The 23,435-nt window shown below is 34.4% G+C and overlaps 1 protein-coding gene across 13 annotated transcripts in view; it reads left to right on the top strand.

Annotated features, from left to right (window-relative positions):
- The window catches only part of LOC105317356 (uncharacterized), a 33,729-nt gene extending 13,435 nt beyond the window's left edge, over window positions 1-20,294 (top strand). For 3 of the 13 annotated variants that reach the window (XM_011413969.4, XM_011413972.4, XM_011413982.4), the window contains 14 exons: window positions 8,471-8,616; window positions 9,891-10,017; window positions 10,411-10,431; window positions 11,552-11,584; window positions 12,360-12,947; window positions 13,297-13,424; window positions 14,605-14,652; window positions 15,449-15,608; window positions 15,965-16,065; window positions 16,369-16,549; window positions 17,784-17,924; window positions 18,001-18,090; window positions 19,107-19,218; window positions 19,450-20,294. In XM_011413969.4, coding sequence (XP_011412271.3) covers window positions 8,471-8,616; window positions 9,891-10,017; window positions 10,411-10,431; window positions 11,552-11,584; window positions 12,360-12,947; window positions 13,297-13,424; window positions 14,605-14,652; window positions 15,449-15,608; window positions 15,965-16,065; window positions 16,369-16,549; window positions 17,784-17,924; window positions 18,001-18,090; window positions 19,107-19,218; window positions 19,450-19,631 — 2,058 coding nt within the window. In that variant the 3' untranslated portion in view covers window positions 19,632-20,294. Of the gene's footprint in view, window positions 1-3,851; window positions 4,257-4,415; window positions 4,446-8,470; window positions 8,617-9,890; window positions 10,018-10,410; window positions 10,432-11,551; window positions 11,585-12,359; window positions 12,948-13,296; window positions 13,425-14,604; window positions 14,653-15,448; window positions 15,609-15,964; window positions 16,066-16,368; window positions 16,550-17,783; window positions 17,925-18,000; window positions 18,091-19,106; window positions 19,219-19,449 lie in introns of those variants that run through there. The other 10 variants (XM_011413976.4, XM_011413978.4, XM_011413979.4 and 7 more) reach the window with 10 other exon arrangements.
- Window positions 20,295-23,435: the final 3,141 nt, after the last annotated feature.

Raw genomic sequence — 23,435 nt, 5'->3', positions numbered from 1 at the left:
GTCTAAGTTTTCGCTTTACTCAAGTCTTTCGGGGTCAGTCTAGTTATTCCATATCGGTAAAAAAAAATGCTCTCTTGAGTAAATGGCAAAGATGGTGAATGGTATTTGAGAACGTTTTGCTATTTACCATGAGAGATAATCTTACATGAAATTAGATTCCTTTCTAATCATCTATTCACTGTTGACATTCACTTTTCACGCACAACGCAATTATCTTTCTGAACATACCTACAAACGTTTTTATCATCATACAACATAGATATTTCTAGCTGGTGACTTTTAAGTTTGGTCTGGGACTTTTAGCAGGCGCCCAATTCATATAGCTGCTTTTCTTCGACATTTAATTATTTAAGATATGCAGATGGATTCATCCAAAGATGATTTTCTTTCTCATGCAACGGACAGTAACGAAGTACGGCAAAATTATCTTCATAAACTTACAATATGTAGCGGCTTTTGTCTATTTTATTTAAACCGGGATGATTTCAGCAGTCGTCCACAACTGACCCGTCGATGACTTTTCTCTATAAACAGTAACGTAACACGGCAAAACTATCGTCATAAACCTATACCATATGTTTAACAACCTGTTTATTGGCAACGCTTATATTGAACACGGTTGCCCTTACTTGGTTGTTAACGCGTTTGTCAATTAAACTAAACAACTTGATTCCCATTACAAAACTTCAATAACCAATTTTTTTCATTATAAAAAAAACTTTTAAGTGTCATTTATTCATGAACTTGTAATCATGTTTAGATTTAATGTCGGCTTTATTGACAAAAGACATTTAATGACAAAATTTTATGGATGCATAATTTTTTTTTTCGATAAAGTTATAAGGGTATCAGACTGCTAGATGATCAGGACCACCATCTGTTTCTGCACGATACCGAATTGCGATCTCCTCGAAATAGGCATCCGTAATCGACAATTCTGTATAAGAAATGGAAACTTCCAGGGTTTCTGGAATGTCCCCAAAAGATTCTCTGTCCATCGTAACACGGCATTATATCGTTGCAATATCGATTCTATTAATAGCTGTACATTTGTATTATGAGTATTGCATGGAATTTTGTTGTTCGGGGGAGGATATGTTGGTAAGGTGGTTGAAAGGTAGCCTTGGGGGAGGAACGATGGGATCTCCTGTCCTCTTGAGTTCTAGTCTAAGTGGGTAAAAGTAAACCCTCACTATTTAATTACACCTGTGTAAGTATTTTACCCGACCACTTACCTGGATATACGTGTTTCTTCTTTTCGGGACTTTCTACCCTTTTGTCCACATCTTAGGGTTCTTCTTTGGGGATTTACTTTCTCGTGTCACAAAATTTAGTGATTAATCTCTAGGGATTCTGGGATTCTTGACGTGATAAATTACCCCCTTTTCACTTATCAAAAAGCGAAAAATTAGATTCATCTGATATGATTGAATTAGTCATATCCAACAGGTGACCATGTCCTACAAAAGTAGAATAACTTTAAGTATTGGATGTCTCTCAAATGCTCATTTGAAAAGAAAACATGGAATGTTTGGACAACAATCGGAGCGTGCCTTTAAAATGTACCGTATGAATGTTGCATGTAGAAAGTATTTGTACACCCAGCCAGGCGAGAATAGGAACAAATACGATAATGGTTGGATAAAAAAAAGATTCGTCTTCGAAACAGGAAGCATTAGTTAGATCAATTCAAAAACTTTTGCTTGCACCTAGTTGAAATATATAGCAACTGCTTCAGTTAAATGAAAGCCAATCTTAGGGTATCGTATTACATTGATTAAAAGGACAGCCTTTCCTCGTGTTTTTTTCTGTGCCAATCATTGTGTCTACACTAGTACCCCCCAATGTGGTTTACATTTATTCCGGTATATTTTATCTACCACCCCCTGACACCGAAATTTATCTCAAATGTCTTAATTACAGGGTTTTTCTTAAGTGCTTTCCTTTTACAACACACCAATCTTATTCAAGTATGTAAGAACGACACATTCCATATTTTGCCAAAAACAGATTTCGGAGTCATTAAATGAAATAATCATCCGTGCGTTTTTGTAAACGACACATGCCATGTAATAAGGAAGAGTACCGTGATACTTTACACGGGTTTGAATCGGATTTCGCCTCGAGTGGTCCAACCTGCATAGGCCTGTTCCCCCTTTAAATATGCACAGCTTGGTCTCCGGCAAAAATCTCGTCAAAAGGTGAACTTTGATGTCGTTATCTGGGCAAATTATGTCATTTTATGGCATTTGGAAAATCTATCAAACACTTGTTCTGCTTTTATGTTATTTCCGTGATCTTTGATTTTCTTATTTAAGATCCTGTCGTTTAAGAATGTGACGGTCAAGAAAAGAGAAAAAGATTCAATTATTTCTGAATGATATTTGGTTTTAAATTTTTTAGGGAAAAAATCGATTCTACGATAACAATCTAGTTATCTCACTCCCTCCTGTTTCTGTAATAAAGATAAACTATCAAGCAAAAAAGTTATGGGGGGATGGGTGGTGTTGAAGATATTTACGTAAGACACGGGTTTTGATCTAGATCTTAGAGTACCTTTAAATCATCTACTAGTATTTCATGTATGATCTACTGTCTGCCTTCAATCTCCGTGTTTTTAAATGTCTGCGGAACATATGTTAAAAAACAAATTGAATGTGTACTCAGTATAATGAAGATATGTCTTGATCTTAATAATTCTTTCCTGATTTAATGCACGCCATTGAAAAGTTTACGATATATAGAAATCAAAAATTCTATAATTGTAGTGGATTCTATTAACTTCCTTTTTAGCGTCGAATAATTTGCATTTAATGTAAAGAGATAGAGAGTTTTACTTTATGGTGTTTGTACATGGGCTTTTATCAGAAAACTATTACTAATGTGAACATAACCATTACAAATTCATTCAGTCGGTAAATGGTATTATATAGGTTTAACCCCATAGCTTAAACTGCATTGAATGTCGAGGATTCTTCATAATGACGCCAATGAAAAATCGTGGATGCCGCAATGAAAGTGCAATTTTTCTAATATATAAGTGAAATAGATTTAAAAGGACACACATTATGGGGATTTGATTTCAATAAAAAGAGTTTCCTTATGAATATTTCAGGACCCGTCCTTTTCTAAACCATCATAATCATTTTATAATTTCAGAAGAAAAGCAAACTCTGCCTGCCACCCCCTCTCTCTCTCTCTCTCTCTCTCTCTCACTCTCTCTCTCTCTCTCTCTCTCTCTCTCTCTCTCTCTCTCTCTCTGTAAAATGAATAGTACATCTATGCATTAAAAATTATGTTAGAATAAAGAGGTCTAGTGAGTCTTTTACTAATAGATTACAGAAGTGTTAAACTGAAACAATGTTGGTTGGGAATGTCATGCATGGACAACAGCGGACAATGTCACAATTTGAAAAAAGAGAAATTGCAATCATAACCTTGATAATATTCATCAAGGTATACACATATTTTTTTAAATTTCAGATGCTTAGAAACCGAAATAAATTTAAAGGTGTCATTGATAATAGACAATAAGCTATATAATGTATTTAAAATTCATCAGAAAATTCTTTCCTTTAGTTTTGGCAAATGTTCATATGGCATTTTCAAAAAGCCTTTCCTAAACTACCTTTCTCTTTTCTCTATTGAGTGTACCTGTCTTATTCTTCAAACCTATGCTCCAAATCCCTGTCTTTCAAGGCGATTTCTTTGCGATTCAAAGAAATCAGATCATCTTCAAGATGCATGTGTATGGCTATTTACCGATCAATACCAGCAAATTGCCAAAAAACATCGATCTAAACACCATGGAATTGAATAGGTCTGGAGTATCTGAGAAAGTATATAGACGTCGTTTTTGAAATATCTGTCGATGCCTTCCTTTCGTTTCAAACCGACAAAGGCCTCAGAAGGAATTGAGCGACCTGGGATCTTGTTTATCGAGCTGTCAATTTGTATTTGCTCGCCGTACTAATATGCTATTAGAGAACGGTGTATCCCCAGATTGAGGTAGTTGCTATTGGCACTGTTTTTAAAGGGATTTAAATCTTAGAGGCTGTCTTTGGGCAAGGAAGAAGCTCTGTGAAAAAAGGAGGGTTTCTTGCTGTGTAAGTGATTGGAATCTCGCCGCCATGGCATGGGTTTGGCCGGAGGACGCGGGCCAAAAAAGTCAAACCAAGTTCGGTTCCACTGCGACTTGGCCCACCCCCGGGGAAAAAGCTCTAACGCCCGCCAAGTCAGTAAATGAAACGAAAAAGGTTGGTTTCTATTAACTTCTAATGAGATATCGATCCGCGCGACAGGTTTCTCCAATTCTTGGTCCATGTTTAAAGAATTCAAACATTTTCATGACATTTTAAATATATTTATTGATATGATTCATATGCTGCAATTTTTTAAGCGTATATATGTTACAGAATTATATCCTAGATGAAAAGGCGCGTTTGGTGAGTTCTATTCCGCATGCGACTCGTCGTTTGTAAACTTATTAGCAATAACTGCATGAAAAAAGTAACCAATCAACTTATCCATTATGTTTTAATGGGGGAGGAATGGATTTTTTTTGTGTGTGTTTTTTTTAGTTGTTAGTAAAACAGACTGCTAACTATATCGTTTGAATGATTATGGAACTATGGATTCTTCTTCTTCATTGTCTTTATACTGCAACTATTGTTCAAAGCCTTTGCATTTCATGGCGTACCCTCTGATACCCGATCCCTCTCCATTGTTCTCTTTCATTCCATAAAACCCTTTAGTTGTTGACTATGTGTAGTCCTAATGCATTCTTAATTGTTTACTTGTATGTTTTCATGGCATGCTTTTTTTTTTAAACCGGTGATCTGTTATATACGTCTAAAAGCGAAACAGAAATCTAAATGAAAATAAGCTCTTTCTGATCGATGGAATTCTATTATTTGTAAAATAAAAATGACTGTGGTTCGCTGGTTACTATGCTGGTAAAATCTCTCTGTTTACAATTCGTTTATTGCTCTTCGCCGTTTTGACATACTTCTTCTTTCAAGAGCCTGTTAAACGTGTTTGCTTTGCTCTTTGGGGTCCAAATATTGTTCTTGAAATTAATACGATTTAACACTGTTTTCACAACAAGGACATATTTGGAGTCTTCCTCTTAGTTCGACCACTATGTCGGGCAATTGTTTGACCAATATAACTGCTAAAAGTTTATATGGATATAAACTTTAACAATAACAATATCTCTTATCGTATCAATCCAACTTTACAGTCATCTTTAACGTTGCTATGCTGATAACTTTTATCGACCAGGCCAAATAATGGTTGTGTTTTGGCCGGTTTTTTTCGGCCCTTGCGGCTGAAATTGATCATTAATTATGTAAAATACATCAAAAGTGATATTCATCCTACACTTATGCAGAGAAAAAAACCCCTATAAATTAAGGTTAATGACTGTAGATTAACAGATTGAGTGGTGCCAGATATCTTTGACAGACAGACAAAGTTGTTTCTGAAAGGTCTTATTCAGTCACCAAGAAATACAAACGCTTTCACCATTTGTTAAACACTTTTGACCACAGAGCTTGATATTTTTTTTATTGTGAACAGCAATGTTCATGCTCATGTTCAATGTTCATGTTCAACACTAAAAAAATATTCAATGATTTAAAATTTCAACAACAAACACTCTTATAAACTGAAAAACCCCTCTCGATAAATTATTCCTAGCTGGTGGACTAAAATTAGTTTCTCTTTCTTGGCTATTTCTAACAACTTCTACTTATCAGCATGGTAGAAATGTGTCATTAGAATAGTGACAAATCTAAAGAAAATCTAACACTTCTCATTTCAAAGGAACCTCTGAAAACCTTCACCTTCCTAATTTGTATTCATCTAATGTTGACCAAATTATAAACAAACCAACATTTAATACCTTTTAACATTTTAACAGGATTTATTGAATGTCTTATTCGTGATTACGTGCGAAATTCTTTAAATTGATGATTTTTAAATGGACTAACCAGCTTCGGACAGTGTTGGTTTTACTTGACCATGAAGTGGTTGAAATATGAAGGATTAGATATTTTTTGAAATGTTTGAAAGTCGTCTATTTTACATCAATCATTCCATGTACATGTGTACTCAATATGACAATTCAGCACTTATTTTCGATCAACTGCCAATGGCAACGCCTTCAAATACAAATGGGTCAGGGGTTGTGTTCAAACTGATCTATTTGTCTTATCATTTTGGGTGCAGGTGGGAAATTTAAAAACAAATTCATTCAAAAACAGGCAAAGGGAATGGTCTTATCTTTGTATGTCTTCAAGTAACAAGGAATTATGGGTGTACTAATAGCCCAATTATCAACCTGCCATAGGGAAAAGTTCAGATGTTCACGATCTATCAATAACTACCGAGCAATTATGTTTTATATTTAGAAGGACTTTGATACAAAAATTGATATACATTATTACAGGTTTGGCATATATAACAAGGACCCAGGTTTCTGCAAATAGAAAGCAATCAAGGTCTATACGGCGACATAGGGTACGATCTCCCAAAGATTTCTGAATTTGAATTTAATAACTATTTTTAACACGTATTATCAACGGCGGGCTTTTTGCTATCGCGATAGACATGTGAACAAATTTGATCTATTAAAGTGTTCAAAACGACGTGTTATCGATTAGATCAGCATAGGACAAAATTTAAACCACTTTTACATTGTATAAAAAAAAGTAAAAAAAAAAAAAAAACAACACACGAATATTCTCGAGGTTAGGCACCCATAGATCAATGGCATTCAATATCGAGTGTTTTCTGGCTGACGAGTTCGAAAACTTTTCACCAGTTGCAATACCTTGTTCGCACAACACTCAGAAAAAAGTAATTTACGACATATTGAAAACCAAACATCTTATTCAACATTGCCTGCATTTATTTTTGTTCATAATAGTCGGGGTCGCTATGGTGAGGCTACCATTAAAAATGAATTAGCATTATATGTAATGCTTGATTCATATTGAATGGAAATCACCATTCACTTTTGTTCAAGCTCAATATGAAGTACACAACTCAACACAATAGGAAAATGGGAGGTGTAACGGTAAAATTAGGAGAAATCATTATAATCTTTGTTATAGGATAGATTGGGTTAGTATTGATTGAAGATATTTTTTATATCTCTATCTCTCTCTAACACACTCAGTATCATTTTCATTTTAATGAAATGAAGGAAGAATTTGCTAACTTGCCCCTCAGCCAGTGTGAGATATCTCTGTTATTTTCTAGATCTATCATCTATTGTATGTCGATTTAACCCCGGTCAAATTAGTTGTAGGTTGATGACATGATTATAGGTTAGAAAAACTAATATTTAAAATTCCCCCTACATATTTTCTCTTGGAAGTTTTTTTTCATAACAGATTTAAATGTCGGTTTCAATATCAAATATATACCATCAAAATGTTATTCAAAGCTGCTAATGAATTGATTTTAATAAAAGATTAACAATACACCCGTAGCAGCTTTTTCTGAAGAAAATATAATGAAAACAGATTTTTTTTTCATGCGTTGTAATGTTCAATTTCTGTCGGCCAAATTATCTGGGACGAATTTTATACTTACAAGTAGATGTTGTGTAAATGATTTCACTTGTGCAGATGTGTGTATACTCTGCTGCTTTTTGGGGTCCAGTTTCTATTTTGAGAGAAGTTCTATGCGTCTATGTAAATGCAATATGTCTGAACTATAAGAATATAGTATATTGCTTTATATCTGCTTTATATATATCCAGTCTTTTACTATTAGCAGGCAGGTATATGTTAATTGGAGAGTAATTGCAATATTTGTGCTTTATGTAGAAATATTTACATTTTCAAATGTCTTTTTCTGTGATAACACTTAGAATCAATTTTTTGTAACGTATAGTTCAATACATTTCATCAGTGACGCCAATGACGCACTGTTGGGGCCCAAGCGGGGTTTGCATATATACCAAAAGACAATAATGTGTCAATAATTAAATATTAAATCAAACAGTTTATGGGAATTATTTAATAAAAGTAATAAGAATCATTCTTTGAATATTATGAGGTGATTATTTAGGTTGGGGTGTAATCTAATCTATCATAAAGCCCAACGGGCTTTATTGGATTTGACCACACCCCTACCATAATGTCCGAAGAATGACTTCTTTTTCTTTAAATAGATAAGTAATATCTCTTAGGTAATTGCATCGAAGGTGTTTTGTTTTACAGAATAAGCATCAGGAATACGAGTTATATAGATACTAGTACATAAGCTATATCTCTATAGCTTACTATTAGTGGGTTTTCCCCTCTACAATGAAAGCAGCAGGAAAACGACTTATATAGATAGATAAATGATATCTCTACAGTATTTACATTACTGCTTTTTCTTTCCTCTACAGAATAAGCATCAAAAATAAATATCTATATAATATAAACATTGATGGTTTTTATTTCTCCTGTAGAGCGAGCGCCAGGAGTACGACTTTATGCACTCCAACAACATCACCACACTGACGGCGCCCTTTGGAACCAACGACACGCCCAATATATCCTACAAAATCATAGGTAGTAAGCCCGTCCACGTCATAGAGAGCCTACAGTCACACAGGTGAGAACTATGTTAGGCCCAACGGAATTTGGACTTCTTTTCAGCCCCTTCCCAACTCCTGACATTCGATATACTTTTATTCATCCAAACCCTATACATCCTATATACAATTATACATTATGTATATATACAGTACCAATTTCCTCCACGACCAATGCATGCACATAATATATCTATTCCTTCTATTAGCCTATACCTGTGTTTTCTATTACTTAATCCCCTCTGCATGAACATATAAACCCTGTCCCATACCACATGCTTAACATGCATTTGTACCCCTTACCATGAATACGCATAAGTAAACTCTAACCCCTTGGCTGTACATGTGTTCCCCTCCAACGTCAATGCCTTGGCTATTAATGTGTTCCCTTTTTCATCCTTTTACACTGTATAAGTGTTTTTCCTTCTTATTCTTTGCTTTATACATATTCATCCTTTCCAATTTCCTTTGCTACGTATAACTATGTTTACTGCCTTTCTACATGCACCCTTTCAAGTGCCCCCTTCTTCTCAGTTTTCTATACATATTGTACACCTTTCTTTCCGCTACCTATGATTATCCTCTTCAACCATTTGGTAAACAAGTCTTAAACAACCTTTCCTTACACCTTCAATATACTCGTATATCCCTTTCTCGTCCCTTTCATGTCTCTCTTTATGCATGCATCATAAGTGCTCCTTTCCAGTGTTATATCAGCAATCTTTAATAAACCTACGCTAGTCACCCCTAATTCCTGTCCTCGTTCTTCTGTACCCAAGAATCTCAGACACATTCAATCTTCACATGATCATGAGAGACTATGAAGAAGTTTAAGGGGGGTATTTTTCATGCTCAACTTAAATTAAAAATGTTTTTTTTTAAAACATACACACATGCACAAGAGTGCATTGTCGAAGTTATTACAGGTTGTAGTTTTGGTTTATCGTGAACTGGATTAGTAGAGCTCAATATTGAAATAACATACAAAACCAGGCATGAAAAGCTCGAAAAACACTTAACACAATATGGCCTTCGCTTGACCAAAACCTACAGATTAAGAGGCTATTAACCTGAATATCAAGTCCAACTCTAAGGGGAAAAAAAGCTTTTAAACGTATATATTTAAAAATCTTAAAACCTTAATTACACTAGCATTCCTTCTGTAACCATTCATTCGATATTTCGACTTCTTGGCAACTGATCTCTTTGTTGACAGTCGCCATATTTGATTCTTTGAGGACAGATTTTTCTCTCTGTGTTTTTTTCATTAAAGGATATATTATTATTGTTTTAGACCACAAGACGACACCTTGTACACCGGACCACGAATTCACAATCTAGACGGAGTTACAATCAAACCAAATCAGGTGAATCCGAGAGTTTTGAACGAAAAAGTCAAAGGATATTACAGCGCTCAACAGGTAAACAAATAAAAGGAGTTACTGAGAAATCTAAAAAAGAAAAGAAAAGAAAACCCTAAATCTGTGTAGATTTCACCTTTCCTGTTTATGAAAACTGAACAAGACTAAAAATATACAGTCCTCATTGCTATCTTGTCTTCACCAACTGGCAACAGTTGATGTTCAAATCTTTACATGTTCCTTTATTTTATGTACTTGCATGAGTAAAACAGTTGTCCTTCATCAGCGCTGACCTTTTGTTTAATTTATTAAAGATTAACACTTGCATATTCACATGCATATGCTTCAGCAAATTATAATTGTTTGTAATAGAAGGGTCTAAGTCTCTTTTCTTTCTCCTCTTGTCGTTTGTCATCATCTCTTGATTCATCATCACCCGTCATTTCTTCTCAGCATGACGTCTCTAACGATGAGGTAGGATATGTATACGTAATCACATGTTTATACGTCATTGTAAACGCGCACACGCATATCCATGTATACTTACTGCACTAATGGCTGCTTTTGTGTGTGGATCCTGTTAATTAATGATAAATATTGGATGGAAATTCGAGGGGATAGAAGTAGGAAATTTGGGGGCAGGGTGGGGGTTAAGGGGTCGTTGGTTGGTTGTCACTTAAAGGTTCAGCATTTTTATACAGTGGATTTAACATTTTTAAACGGTAGATCAAAGTTACAAAGAAAAGGATTCTTTTTGTTTGTTACACAGAATTCAACATTTTTATACAGTAGATCAATAGTACGAAGAATAAACATCTTAAAATATATTACAAAGAATTAACATTTTTATACAGTAGATTTAACTTTTTTTATACCCTAGATAAAAGTTACAAAGAAAAAACCCCTGTATATTTGTTACAAAGAATCAAAATCTTTATTTATTACCCAAAATTAACATTTTTCATACAGTAGATTAATGTTACAAAGTAGCACTGTCTAAGGGGGTCAATTGAACTTGTCAGTTTACCTATAAATGTAGATCACATGAGCCCTGGCATTAAACTATTGTTGATATGTTTGGTCTTGTATAAGTATATGGCTTGTTTCAAGGCAACTGGCACTATTCTTTGGAATGTTTATCAAGGGATTCCATCAGTGTTTCATACCTTTTTTTCAAATTCTTAAAAAGACAAAGTTGCTTGCAGGCGTTTGAAAAAGGTAGCCATTTAAAAAAAATGAAACTAACCCCCTAGCAAAAAAAAAAATCAATTCTAACCTTGCTATTCCCTTGTTTAATTCTGTAGGTAGTTGTTAAATCTTGTGAATTTCTTTTTACTAATAGGCGCCAGATCGCGGTCGCTATTGATAGTAGCGTCTAGTAGATGTACTTTCATTCCATTTCATTGACATATGCAACACACATAGAACATACTGTAGTATCAATTCTACTAAGTAAAAGAAGACCCTATCAAAATTTTTATACCCATATATAAACGTATATGCTATACATGCATTTGTCACTACCACCTTATTGCACGCAACAAAATAATGTTTGGGAGCGAATGGGTCTTGCTCATGGTTGTCTGTGTTTTAGAATTACACGGGGCTTCCAAAAATTGTGACATTGGTAAGTACATGTACAGCTGTAGTCAACTTTCACCGCTTAAAATGCGTAGATTCACCAACATTTTGTTTTCCATTGATTACATCCACACGTTCCGTTAATTAAGAACCTCTAGAGACTTATTCTGTATCTATTTAACATTTCCATTTATTTCACAAAGAAAATTTCCAATGGATACTTCCTAATAAACATGGCAACGTTTCATCTTTGTAATAGTTCAACAGTATTCAGAACACGGACTTGGACCTAGATTTGTTTTGTTTTGCAAGTTGTGTTGCTGCTCTGCTCTTTTGTGCTTCTATGTTCGTTTATTTTAACATATGCTAAAAACAGATCATCAAACAAAAGACAAATTAACTATTAATTAATGAGAACGTCACAACAACCTCACAAGAAATATGCACGTAGTTATAAAAAAAAACGTATTCATAAAAAAAACAAAAGAATATTTAAAAGATGGTAATTGCATGACATCAAATATCTTAGTTTTGAATATTCATCAATTTGAAGATACAAAAGAATGATTAAAGATGGTATTATTGAACCATCAAGCATTTTTATTTTAAATATTCATCAATTTGATGCAACTCATTTATTTGAATTAGTAAATTCTTTTTATTTTCTTTTTGAGTGTGCGTGTGTTAGCTAATTTATTTTATAATTAATTTTTGATGCAGCAATATGGAGCTTATTATTTCTTTCTTTTGTAATCTTTAAAATGAAACATTGCAGAAGAAACTAAATGATGTTTAGTGTAAAGATCTTGACCATTTTTTAGGACCAATTTTCTTCCGAAGTGCACGGAAAACCCACATATTCAAATCCAGTGACATACCGAGGATCGAGACCAGACTCCAAATCTCTAAACCCTTATCCCAATCTACCTCCCATTGAGGCCAACCGAGGCAAGAACCAAAGATCCACCGTTTTCGAGAAAGAAGCCTGGATCCCACGGGCGGACCCTGAACCCAAACTATCCACGGTAACCGAATACAAGCAACAGTACGAAACAGGACGACCGCACAGTGAACGGTACGAACCCACATATCAAAACAATAACAATTACTCGGACGTGTACCAGAACGGTGATAGAAGAGCGTACAGCGAGACAGGAGCCCCCACAATGGAACGGTCATTCAAAGACTCTATGTTACAAATGCTACCCCCGGAACCTTTCCTGCCGTCCGATCCCGTGAAGTATACGAGCGACCAGCGACAGAGGCTGCTGGATACCACCGCAGAGGAAATGCGGGGAGTGACCACAGAAAGGCTGAAGGGAGCGTACCACCTCCTGTCCAGGATCGACAGACAGCTGAACGGATTGTGTCAGTTCGAGAACGTCAAAGACATTCTTAGGCAAGAAAGGGTAAGTTGTTGGAGATTGTGGCATAGAAATATTGATTGTGGTTTTAATCCATTTGGCAACCATCCAGTAATGGTCTCTTTTCTTTTGTAATTTTCCAATGTACGATTGGAGACAAGGGTTATGTAGATAATATATTTACCAATATCAATTAAAACATAAATTAAAACTTTTTTAAGGGTGTTTGCTATGTACTGACGGTTAACAACAACTTTTTTGATTTCGAGTACTTCTTTTAAATGTTGTAGTCATAAAAAGGTTCAATGAAAAATCTATAAGAGCGATTGCCACCTTTCCCAATTTGTTTCTTCATGAAATATGCATTATCATTAACCATTTGACCTGTACTCAGGCGGATCCAAGTGAAGACACACTGAGGCTGATAGCAGCCATGTGTGTGGTCCCCAAAGTCCAGAACATGGTCAACTACGAGGATATCATCACGTTCCTAAACGAGGCGATTCGTCTGACTCAGAACGGGTAAGCTTAAAATATACCCTAACCCTTCATCTCAACCCCCTCCCTGCATGTCGATGAGAAGTAGAATTATCTAGGCTTTAACAGCTACAGGCAGAAGATCTCTATTATTGCTTATATTGTCCCGAACATGGATTGCGGGAGTCACTGATATATCTATTAAATGCATGCGTTTTAATCTGTGTAGCTTTGGCCTCTTTGCTTGCAGACTGACGGCGAGTAGCTATTTAGGATCAAGGAGATCAACTGCAAAGAACTTTTGATGTGTGTAATTTGTTGGGCACACGAGTAAAAGTCTAGCAAGATCCAATCGGGATTATGTAATATTGTCACATCAGATTGACAAATTGACGAGTAATTGTTAAAACTTCGATCATTAGACTGCGAAAACTGCAAGCCAACCTTCTCATATAACGCCAATAAATCGTGCACTTCAATTATTAAATCATAAGTTATCTGAATAAAGCGTTACTTTGGAACGATATTTTGAAACGTTACAGATAAAGTCAGCGCTAGTTCAAAGCATATTGTGGTTTATGAGTAATTCAGTGATCCCTTTAATAGAAGTTTTGACTTGAATATTATTTAAAATATTAAGATAATAATTACATTTTTTTCCGAAAAAGGTTTAAAGTTTACCAAATTGGCCGCAAAAGTGTGCATGGTTTATAGTTATGGGCTGTTGTCAATAATCGCTGCTTTTTTGTTTAACTTTATAACTATGTAAACACAAATTTAGTGTCAAAACCAATATTGATGTCTCTTAAAATTAACATCGGAATTTAAATATTTAAGACAACAAGCAATACGAAGAAAAACACTTTAAAAAAAACCGCACTCACAAGTGACTACAGTTGGTTTTGATTTACTTGATTTGCCAATGTGCATTACTGTAGATTCCTTATTTTACGCGAGTACTTAATTTCGCGATTCTATCGATATGCATCAAATCGCAAACACAATTATTTTTATCATTATCCCTAATAGTTTACATCTCTCCGAAAAATTAAAGCGAGATTTTTAAATCTGCGAGATGTGCTTCTCGCGATTTTACGCGGATGTTAATTCCTCGCGTTTAATAAGGAATTTACAGCATGTATGTGTAATTAAACAGTCGAACATGTTACTGTGTTACTGAATGTGTGAATTGGTGGCGCTAACAACAGGCTTTGTATGGTTGTAGCCCGACTGACACTAGTCGCCATCAGTATTACCAGCCAGGAGGGGCCCAGTAAGTTACTTGTACTGCTTAGAATTCTGGGTAATCTTCTGCATGACCTTGTGGACATTTCTTTTGTCATCTCAGCACTTTGAACAATCTCTCTTTGTAAAGTCATTTTGAAAAAAAAAACTTAGTTACTTGATCGGCATTTTAAAAAAGTCAAGATGTATTTGGAATTGAAGATGGTTTGAAGAATGTAGTTTTGGGAAGGTAAAATATGATATTCAAATAATAGAGAGATGGCTTGTAGAAAAAAGATCTTCTGTAAATTAAAAAGAAGAAAGATAACTAAAAGAAAAAATGATGTGTTCAAAATGACCAAAGAGGATATCTTCCAAATGAATTTTTGACGTCACTATATTTCCAGGTTTGCATTATCAATTAACTTGTCTGAATGCAGAAACTCCTTATCTTTTTAGTTTATAAAAAACAGATTTCAACACTTGATATCTTGTATAATCATCTTCTCTTCTGACCATTTATACTACAGTTTCAATTCTTAAAAGATTTCCACTAACTGGTGTGGGGCATATTTTGGTGTGGATCATTAACTTTAATATGATTGTTATGAATCATCAATAAACCACATCATTAACAGAGTGATTTATGAACTACTTTGTAGATGTTCATTGTCATTGTTAAAAGCACATGTCAGATATAAATATATATATTCTAATGTGTGCTAATGCATGTTTTTAGATATCATCAACTTGCAACTTCAGTTTTGCTATTTTCGATTTTTACACACAAGTACTTTTTCCTTTTATTGAATACCTCAAATTTACACATGATCTGCTCATTTTAGTGGTGTCAAAAACATCTCAATCCCAAGAGAGAAGGAAACGGCGCTGCTTCTCCAGAAAACAGCACAGCAACTGGGAACTAGTAAAATCGACATCGAGGCTCTAACTAGAACTTTCCAGTTTTATGATAACGAACGAACAGAGATGCTGTCAGCCAATGAGGTAAATGACCTCCGTGTCATCTCGCCACGTCCTGTTTTTGTCAGTATTTGACAGTTATTTTAGCATGAAGCTTAATTATTAGTCTACAATATTTTGCAGAAGAAAGGTTCAAATGGGTTGATTGTTTTTACCCCTCGGGAAAAATTGAATTTTTTTTTTGGTCAAACAATTAAATATCTGAGATACCAAATATTGTTAACAGATGACTGGAATTGTGTTTGAACACAAGTATACCTAATACAGATTTGGGAACAAAGAAGCAATTGCGTTATATTTTGTTTTCTTATGTTAAAACAAAAAAGAATGGTACACTCTGAATGAGTTATATTCTTGCAAACATCTTTTTTAAACTTCAGATTAAGAACGTCCTGTTTGACAATAAAATCCAGTTGTCTGAAAATCTGATCGACGATATTCTGGCGAAAATGACAGACGCAAACCGAGACGGCAAATACAAGTATGCGTGCTGGTTTATATAATGAAGGAAAATAAAGCGAAGAATGAGTGTCATATCTTGTAAAGTGAGAGATAGTTGAAAGTTTATTTTAGTACTACCAAGTCTCATTGCTGTGACATTCGAAATATTTGCATAGGCCAAATTTCTGAGTTTCGAGAGTTTTATTTTGTTTATATAAAAAACCAACAAAATAGCATAAAAACGACGAACTTTTTGAAAAATTGTAAATTCACGAAAAAATAAAGCCCCCCCCCCTCTCAACTTTATATGGTTTCACTTTGACTTGCCTTTTTTCAAACGTAGTTGGCGCCGGTTTGTGGACTTCCTGGAGCGAGTGCAGCCCGCCAAAACAGGCCTCGAGATCACGTACAACAAACGACCCTTAGAATACGCAAAACAGTACCCTCAACCCGTGGAATCCTGGCCCCGGGCCAGGGAATCCCCCCGGTACTCCTCCCCTCCACCAGCTAATCAATATGGACAGGTAGGTTTTCTTAATGCACGAGGAAAATGTGGGAAGTTGTTTTTTGTGATTTTTTGTTTTTGCATGCAATTTAAAAAAAAATAATTTTCAACTCTCTTAAAAGTAAATTTGTTTTTAAAGTTTTTAAAAGTTAATCTGTATTTTAAGATTTTGCACTAAAGGGCACAAGTAATTTCTTTTAAGAAACAGTTTTTATAAAATACATGTAGATAGCTAAACTGAAGCAATGAGGAGAAGGTAGAGCCATTCTTTTAAAATATTCTGTCAGTTTCATAGCTTACGTACGAAAAACACAATACATGTACTATATTTACCTTTTCACACTTATTTTCGTACAATTTATTTCAAAAGCACATAGCTTAAAAAAATCAACAGCCAAACTTAAATAAAACTACGTATGACAAGATCAAATTGTTGAACATGTAAACTTTTGATCATAAACATATTTAATTTCGGCTTGATAATTTTGAAAACCGATTGATTTTTGAAAGATTTTGAATAGAAATTGTAATGCGTTTTTTTTTTGTGTGGAAAATTTACAAATTGAATGTCTATATCAATTTTTCTTAAATCTCAAAATCATAAAGTGTACAAAATTTTTTTTACTTTATTGGTATGCAAAGTAATGTTTCCCAACTAATCATTTTTAACATAATAGTATAGGTTTTAATAGTGTCTTGAAATTTTTACTTATTCTTTGCGATGCACTGTTTTGGACATTTCTCGGTAAACTTTGTAAATACTTAATAGTGCAATAAATCTACAATACCTGTATATTTACATGCACTTAAATATATCAATATATTCACATGCACTTCTTCCTTCCTATATAAAAAATAACGTGTTAATGTACTTTTATAATACACTTCAACGCAGAAACATGTTCCGAACATTCAAATGAAAACAAAAATTACATGCAAAACAATTTATCTTACAATTACATAGAAAGAAAAAATCCAGAAGGAATATACCACTTCCCCTTTCTTGCATCATATAAGTGTTTTTGTTGTTTTTACCTTTTTAATTTGCAAAATTAATAAAAAACGAATTCCAAAGTAAATCAGATTTAAACCGTGAAAGCATGGCTCTATCTTAAATGAGATTTTTCCTTTTTATATTTCGTGGTATTAATAAAAAGGTATTGTTAAAATGAAAGTGATACTCATGTGTAGAAGTAGAAAATCTAGCAGTAGACTTCAGAGTAGAAAATGAAAGCTGTTTAAAACTTCTACAGAGTTCTCCACTATCGCCCAGAAAGAACATGAGTTACTCTAACAGCCCTCGGTTTGGCGGTCAGTCGGGCCCCAGCAATGATATCTGGCGAAAAATCCAGGATATCGAGGACGAAATAAAAAATTTAGAGCAAAATAATCAGGTACATAAACGTCATGTCATGTAAAAGCTTGTTTTAGTCATTAAGTTGTATATCCTCATGTCTTCTGTCTCCGCAGACCAGTAAAAATCGACAAAACCAGAAGGACATTAATCATCGCATATCTACTGTCCAGGATGAGATCAATGAGTTAGAATTCAGCAATAAGGTAGTCAGAACTAGCCAAGGCTAGTCCTAGAGATCTGTACATCCTGCTCCTTTGTCTCATCACACTAGAAAATGACTCTAGATTACAGTCTTTAATACACACTGACCCCGAGATTCAGTCAGAAAGACAAACCGACCGGCCCAGGTATGCAAAAGTGTCAAAATGTGAACAGAAAGCTTCGTAGCCATTACTATACTGATCTTTGATGGATGGTCTTTTTCGTAGTCAAGACGATGTTACAAAGCTTGTCTGTCACATTGCTGACATTATGTTGCGTCTTGTTGATAAACCTGGTCTGTTTGTTCTTCGAAACTGCCTCACAGAGTCAATGTCTGGTATCCATTCAGTAATCTCGTCTCGTTGTCTGTATCTCATTACTCCATTGCTATATATGTTCTTTCTTCTGCACATGTTTGGTTGTTTTGGTTCTTGTGGCACGTACCCTACATTCTGGAGGTCTGTGTTTTGTTGTTTGTCCTGTCTTGTTTCAAATTTTACCCCTATGGTTGGGAGGTTAACATGTCTTCGCTACTTTATACTTTGATCATCTATCCATGTTTCAGCCTTTGTAAGGCAAGGTAAGCCTTTAGACCTTTTTGGAGGTTGTTTCATTGATTGTTTCTTCATTTTATGCTAGCAAATGCCGTTGGTTTCGTTTTTTCTAGAAACTTTATTACCGTACACGAATATTTTTTTTAAATATTTGGAAGTTAAATTTCCATTTATTAATGTCTCCACTTGCCTCTTAATTCAAACTTTCTTCTTTTATCCCTTCTATTTTTAATGTCGTTTCAAAGAAGATTAATTGGTGATATAACATGAACTATATTCATCTTAATAGATTACTAAACTGTGCATATGATCACCATTGATAATCCAACATTACCATCAATATTTAAAAAAAGAATAAAGGATAAGTACAGAAATTCACCGAAGACTTTTATGTTCATAAATTCAACTTTTTTTTATGACTGCAATTAACTCTTGTATATTGATGCACTTCCCACTGGTTGCAGTTCTTGAAACAAGGACTTGAGTCCAATGCCAGGGGCGACTCTTGGGAGTCAAAACTCATCCAGCTGGCGGGGCAATTGTACAGAGTGAACGAAACGCGCTACCGGTCAAGTGGTATGTAGATAAATGTTCTATAGACATACGCGGTAATGGTTTTTCTTTTTACAATTGAAAGACATTAATGTATCGGCATGATGACAGTGAAAAATTCAACAAAGCTTCGTAAAAAATATTGATTTTCAAATGTTATTTCATAAATGATTTTACAAATATATACTTGGCAAAAACAAAGAAATAATGAAATAATTAAAAATTAAAATCAAAATATTTTTTCATATCCTCTAGGGGTTTTGCCTTTCGAATTGATTGTGGACCAAACGACTAAATACAATGAAAACGCCAGGATGGGTCTACCATACGACGTCATATATCGACTTGCTCAAAGACATAGCAACGACCGTAACCAAGTAGATATTGATAGATACCTGAACGACCTAGGAAATGATAGAACTTGGTATATGAAATAACCTTTTGGAACTGTAGACTGTCAGTGCTGCCAAATCATAGAACTATTGCGTTTTCATCACACTTCTGATGACGTTGTCATAGTATGAGGACCTTCACTACAAGCAAAAGTGCACAAGAGACGAACAAATTTTCGAAATATTTTTTTTCTTTCGATGACTAGAGATAAGAATTGTAAGAGTCGTATCGGTAATTCTATCAATTGGAAATATAAAAATAGAATGATAGAAAAATATAATGTACTAGACAAAATTGTGAATGCTTAAATTTGTGCTAAGAAAAACGTTTTTACTGAAGGAAAAGTAATTCTGTGATAGATTATAAAACCAATTATATACTATAGACCTCCATGTTATTGTCTGTGATATTTTCTCTCGTCATTTTCGTCTGATTTAGTTCGTTATAGACCATTTCATTCATAACTGTCAAGAGCTTTAGTGGGTTTTTTTTTATCTTCGTAATGGCTGCTGTACGGGAATAAAAATATTATATAACTCTTTAGTCAGGGAGGTTATGATAGGATCAAAGGGAAATAACTCCAAGTGACTTGATTTAGATTTAAACGTACGATTCTTTGTCTTGTACAGTAGTTATGAGCCTGTGATATTTTGGATATATTTATACTATCGTAAATATTTATTGAATAAAGTTTAGATTATTTTCCAGGTCTGCATTCTGTATTTTTATATTAAGGTTTATATTAAGATATATAAAAAAGTTTAAATATATATGATAATAATTGCATTTAAAATATCATAATTTAAAAGATATATTAAAAGCATCGAAACGATGCATACCAGTTTCCCAATCAATAGATACATGTCTCTAAAGAGTTGAGATGTGCTTCATCAATTCTAATTGATTAAATGATGAAACAGTGTATTGAATAAATCGAATTTCTCCACATACACCAAAGAACAACTCTTGCATGAACAACCTTTGAAACTTTTGTATAGAATGATGCAAATTCGTGCCGCTCGTAAATAATTTTTCAAAGATGGCCGTTCATCCATTGTTGTGATCTTAAACATATCATAATAAATGAATATTATCTCATCTTTAAACGTTTAACTCAACATCTGACATTCAAATTTTGGTTGACTGTTAGAATTACTCTACTTTCGAAACTAATGAATTTTTCAGCAATCCAGACAAAGAGGCAAAATGGTTTTGCTCAAGGTTCGCCATTGATTCAAAAGATCTTTCTAGTACTACAGTATTCGATAGCGCATCACGATCTGCTGCCGTTAACAAATATTCGGATATTATTTTTTTTTTCAAATTTACGTTTTTTGATAACTAATGCGTTGAGGTTGTAAATGTAACTCGCCACCCTTATTTCAGTTTCAACTAAATCTCAGTCATTTTCATGTTAAAATACACACCGTGGTTTTTACAATCATGGATGCAAAGCAGTGTACGGTACTTCGAATGTTTAATCCGGTCATTTATAAAGTTCACTCGACCACAAAAGTTAAGTGGAGTTAATACTAGTATTAAAAGTTCTTTCATGGGTAGTGTGAGGTATAATTGCTGACTGTAATAACATAATGACCTTTATAAACTTAGACAATGCCTGTATATATCCCACAAAGCTGAAAGGCTATACGATTTCCTTTTTTTTGAAAAGATGGGACATGAAAAGGCGTAAACTGACGATTAAGCGTAAATTGAAAATGATAAGATTTTAATTATCACAAATATACAAAGTGATGTCTTTTTGTTTAAAAATTTCTTTCAAACAAGAAAAAATGGAATGTTTTACATTGATTAACAGAAACATTTGACTTTTACGGAAAATGAAGTAGCTGAGAAGAGGTAAGAAATTAATGATTGGGGAACTTTAAAATCTAGAGGTTTGATAAGAGAGATTTTATTCCAAAAGAAGATTATGCCCTTTCTATTTAAACATTTTCAAGCCTGTCTTAGTTAAAATTTTAAAGATATTTAGTTTATACTACACGGCATGTAGGTACTTGAATAACATATCTATTCTTACCCATGTCCAGAAAATATTTCTCGGTAAGTCTCGTTTAAATCTTCCTAGATTCGAATGTTAACAAGCAACTTTTGTGTGAAACGCTGACCAACGGAACAGGTAAATATGCTGTATAAATTGAATAGTGTTGCGATCTACTAGTAATACATGATAATTATGATCACTTCCTTCTATTTTTGAGTGTTACTTGTATTTCTATTCAAACATTGTATTTTTAATCGGGACGGTCAAGTCAACACTGTAAGTAATTTTAGGATTGAAAGGACATTATAATCCTGACAACAGGGATAAGTCATGCGTAGTTTAATTTTTTTTTTTATTTTTGAAAGTATTAGGGGAAGAAAAACGGCACACGGCTTTTGATAGCATTTTAAAGGCTTAATTATATTTTTTTCTCAGTGAGTTTTAATAAATATAAACAGATATTTGACTTTATCTTTACGGAAAATTAATTTTGTGGAGCTTAATAAATATTTAGAAGTAGAAATTTATTTTTTAAAAAATTGTAAATTTGGTATTTTGTTTCACAAATCATAAAAAAAAATAGATTCTAATCAATAAATTTAGATGGCATTATCCAAATCCGAAACACCACTCACAACCCAACCCTATTTGGTGTGTGGAACCAAAGACTGCAAGAAGGACAGTCAGTTTTACTGCAATCCTTGTCACAGACCAATGTGTGAAAAATACCGAGATGAACATCAAAAGAGTCCAGAACCAAGAACCATGAAGTGGTCCGATATCAACAACGCCAACGACCGGTGGACAAATGCAAGGTTCACCCACAGAGACATGTTTTGTGAGCAATATCAAGCCCCATTATGTCCCAAATCTGCCACAAATTATCATCGTGGACACATATTTGTAGACTTGGAAACAATTATGTCTGACAGTTATGACAATCGTTATGTCTGGTCAGCTAAGCAAGGATGAAGTCGCCAAATTACTTGAAAGAATAACTGTTTCTGACACTAAATCAGGAAACAGAGAAATAACCCCCATGGAATCCGCCTCAACACAATTGAAAACTACAGGGACACAGAAGGCACAAAGCATAGAAAAATGTCCTAAAGAAAAAATTGTGCCAGTTTCCCACTGTAATCGAAGCATGGAATTCAAAGTACCAGATATTAAATGTGCATTCCATATATCAATTGGTAAGGATAACAAACCATGGACCAGTGATGATAGTGGTATTCTGGTCCGAACCGATATACATGGGAATCGATTTCAGATTTTACTTACCAATGGTAGATATGAAAGCTTCCACTCAGTCACACGGGAAAGTTAATTGGTGTACACGGACAAGAAAATGCGAGTCATCAAGAAGATAACGCTTGAAAATAAACTCACAAAATTCATTGAAAAGGTGGACTGGACCCCACTCAGCATATGCTGCTCCCGCTTCAATGGGGACATACTGATGGGAAATAAAACAAAAACAGAGGGTAAAGTCACCAGGTACAATGACACTGGAGCTGAAATACAAAGCATTCAAAGGGACAACCAAGAGCAAGAGATATATAAGTACCCCCACTACATCACAGAAAACGTAAATGGTGACATCTGTACATCAGACTATGGCAAAAAAGCTGTAGTGGTCGTAGATAAATCAGGACAACAAAGGTTCTCATACAAAGGTCAGGAGTCAAAGTTTGATCCTTACGGGATATGTACCGACATTCTTGGCCATATTCTTGTGTGTGATTTTGGAAGTAATTCCGTTCATTTGTTGGATCAGAATGGCCAGTTTGTGTTTGTACTACTCAACACCACTACACGGGGTAAAACAGCCCCGTGGCCT

Source organism: Magallana gigas, chromosome 7 (assembly GCF_963853765.1).
Source record: "Magallana gigas chromosome 7, xbMagGiga1.1, whole genome shotgun sequence".
In the NCBI taxonomy this organism is placed as follows: domain Eukaryota; kingdom Metazoa; phylum Mollusca; class Bivalvia; order Ostreida; family Ostreidae; genus Magallana; species Magallana gigas.
Note: the sequence above shows the minus strand (reverse complement) of the source record. Positions and strands in the feature narration are given on the sequence as shown.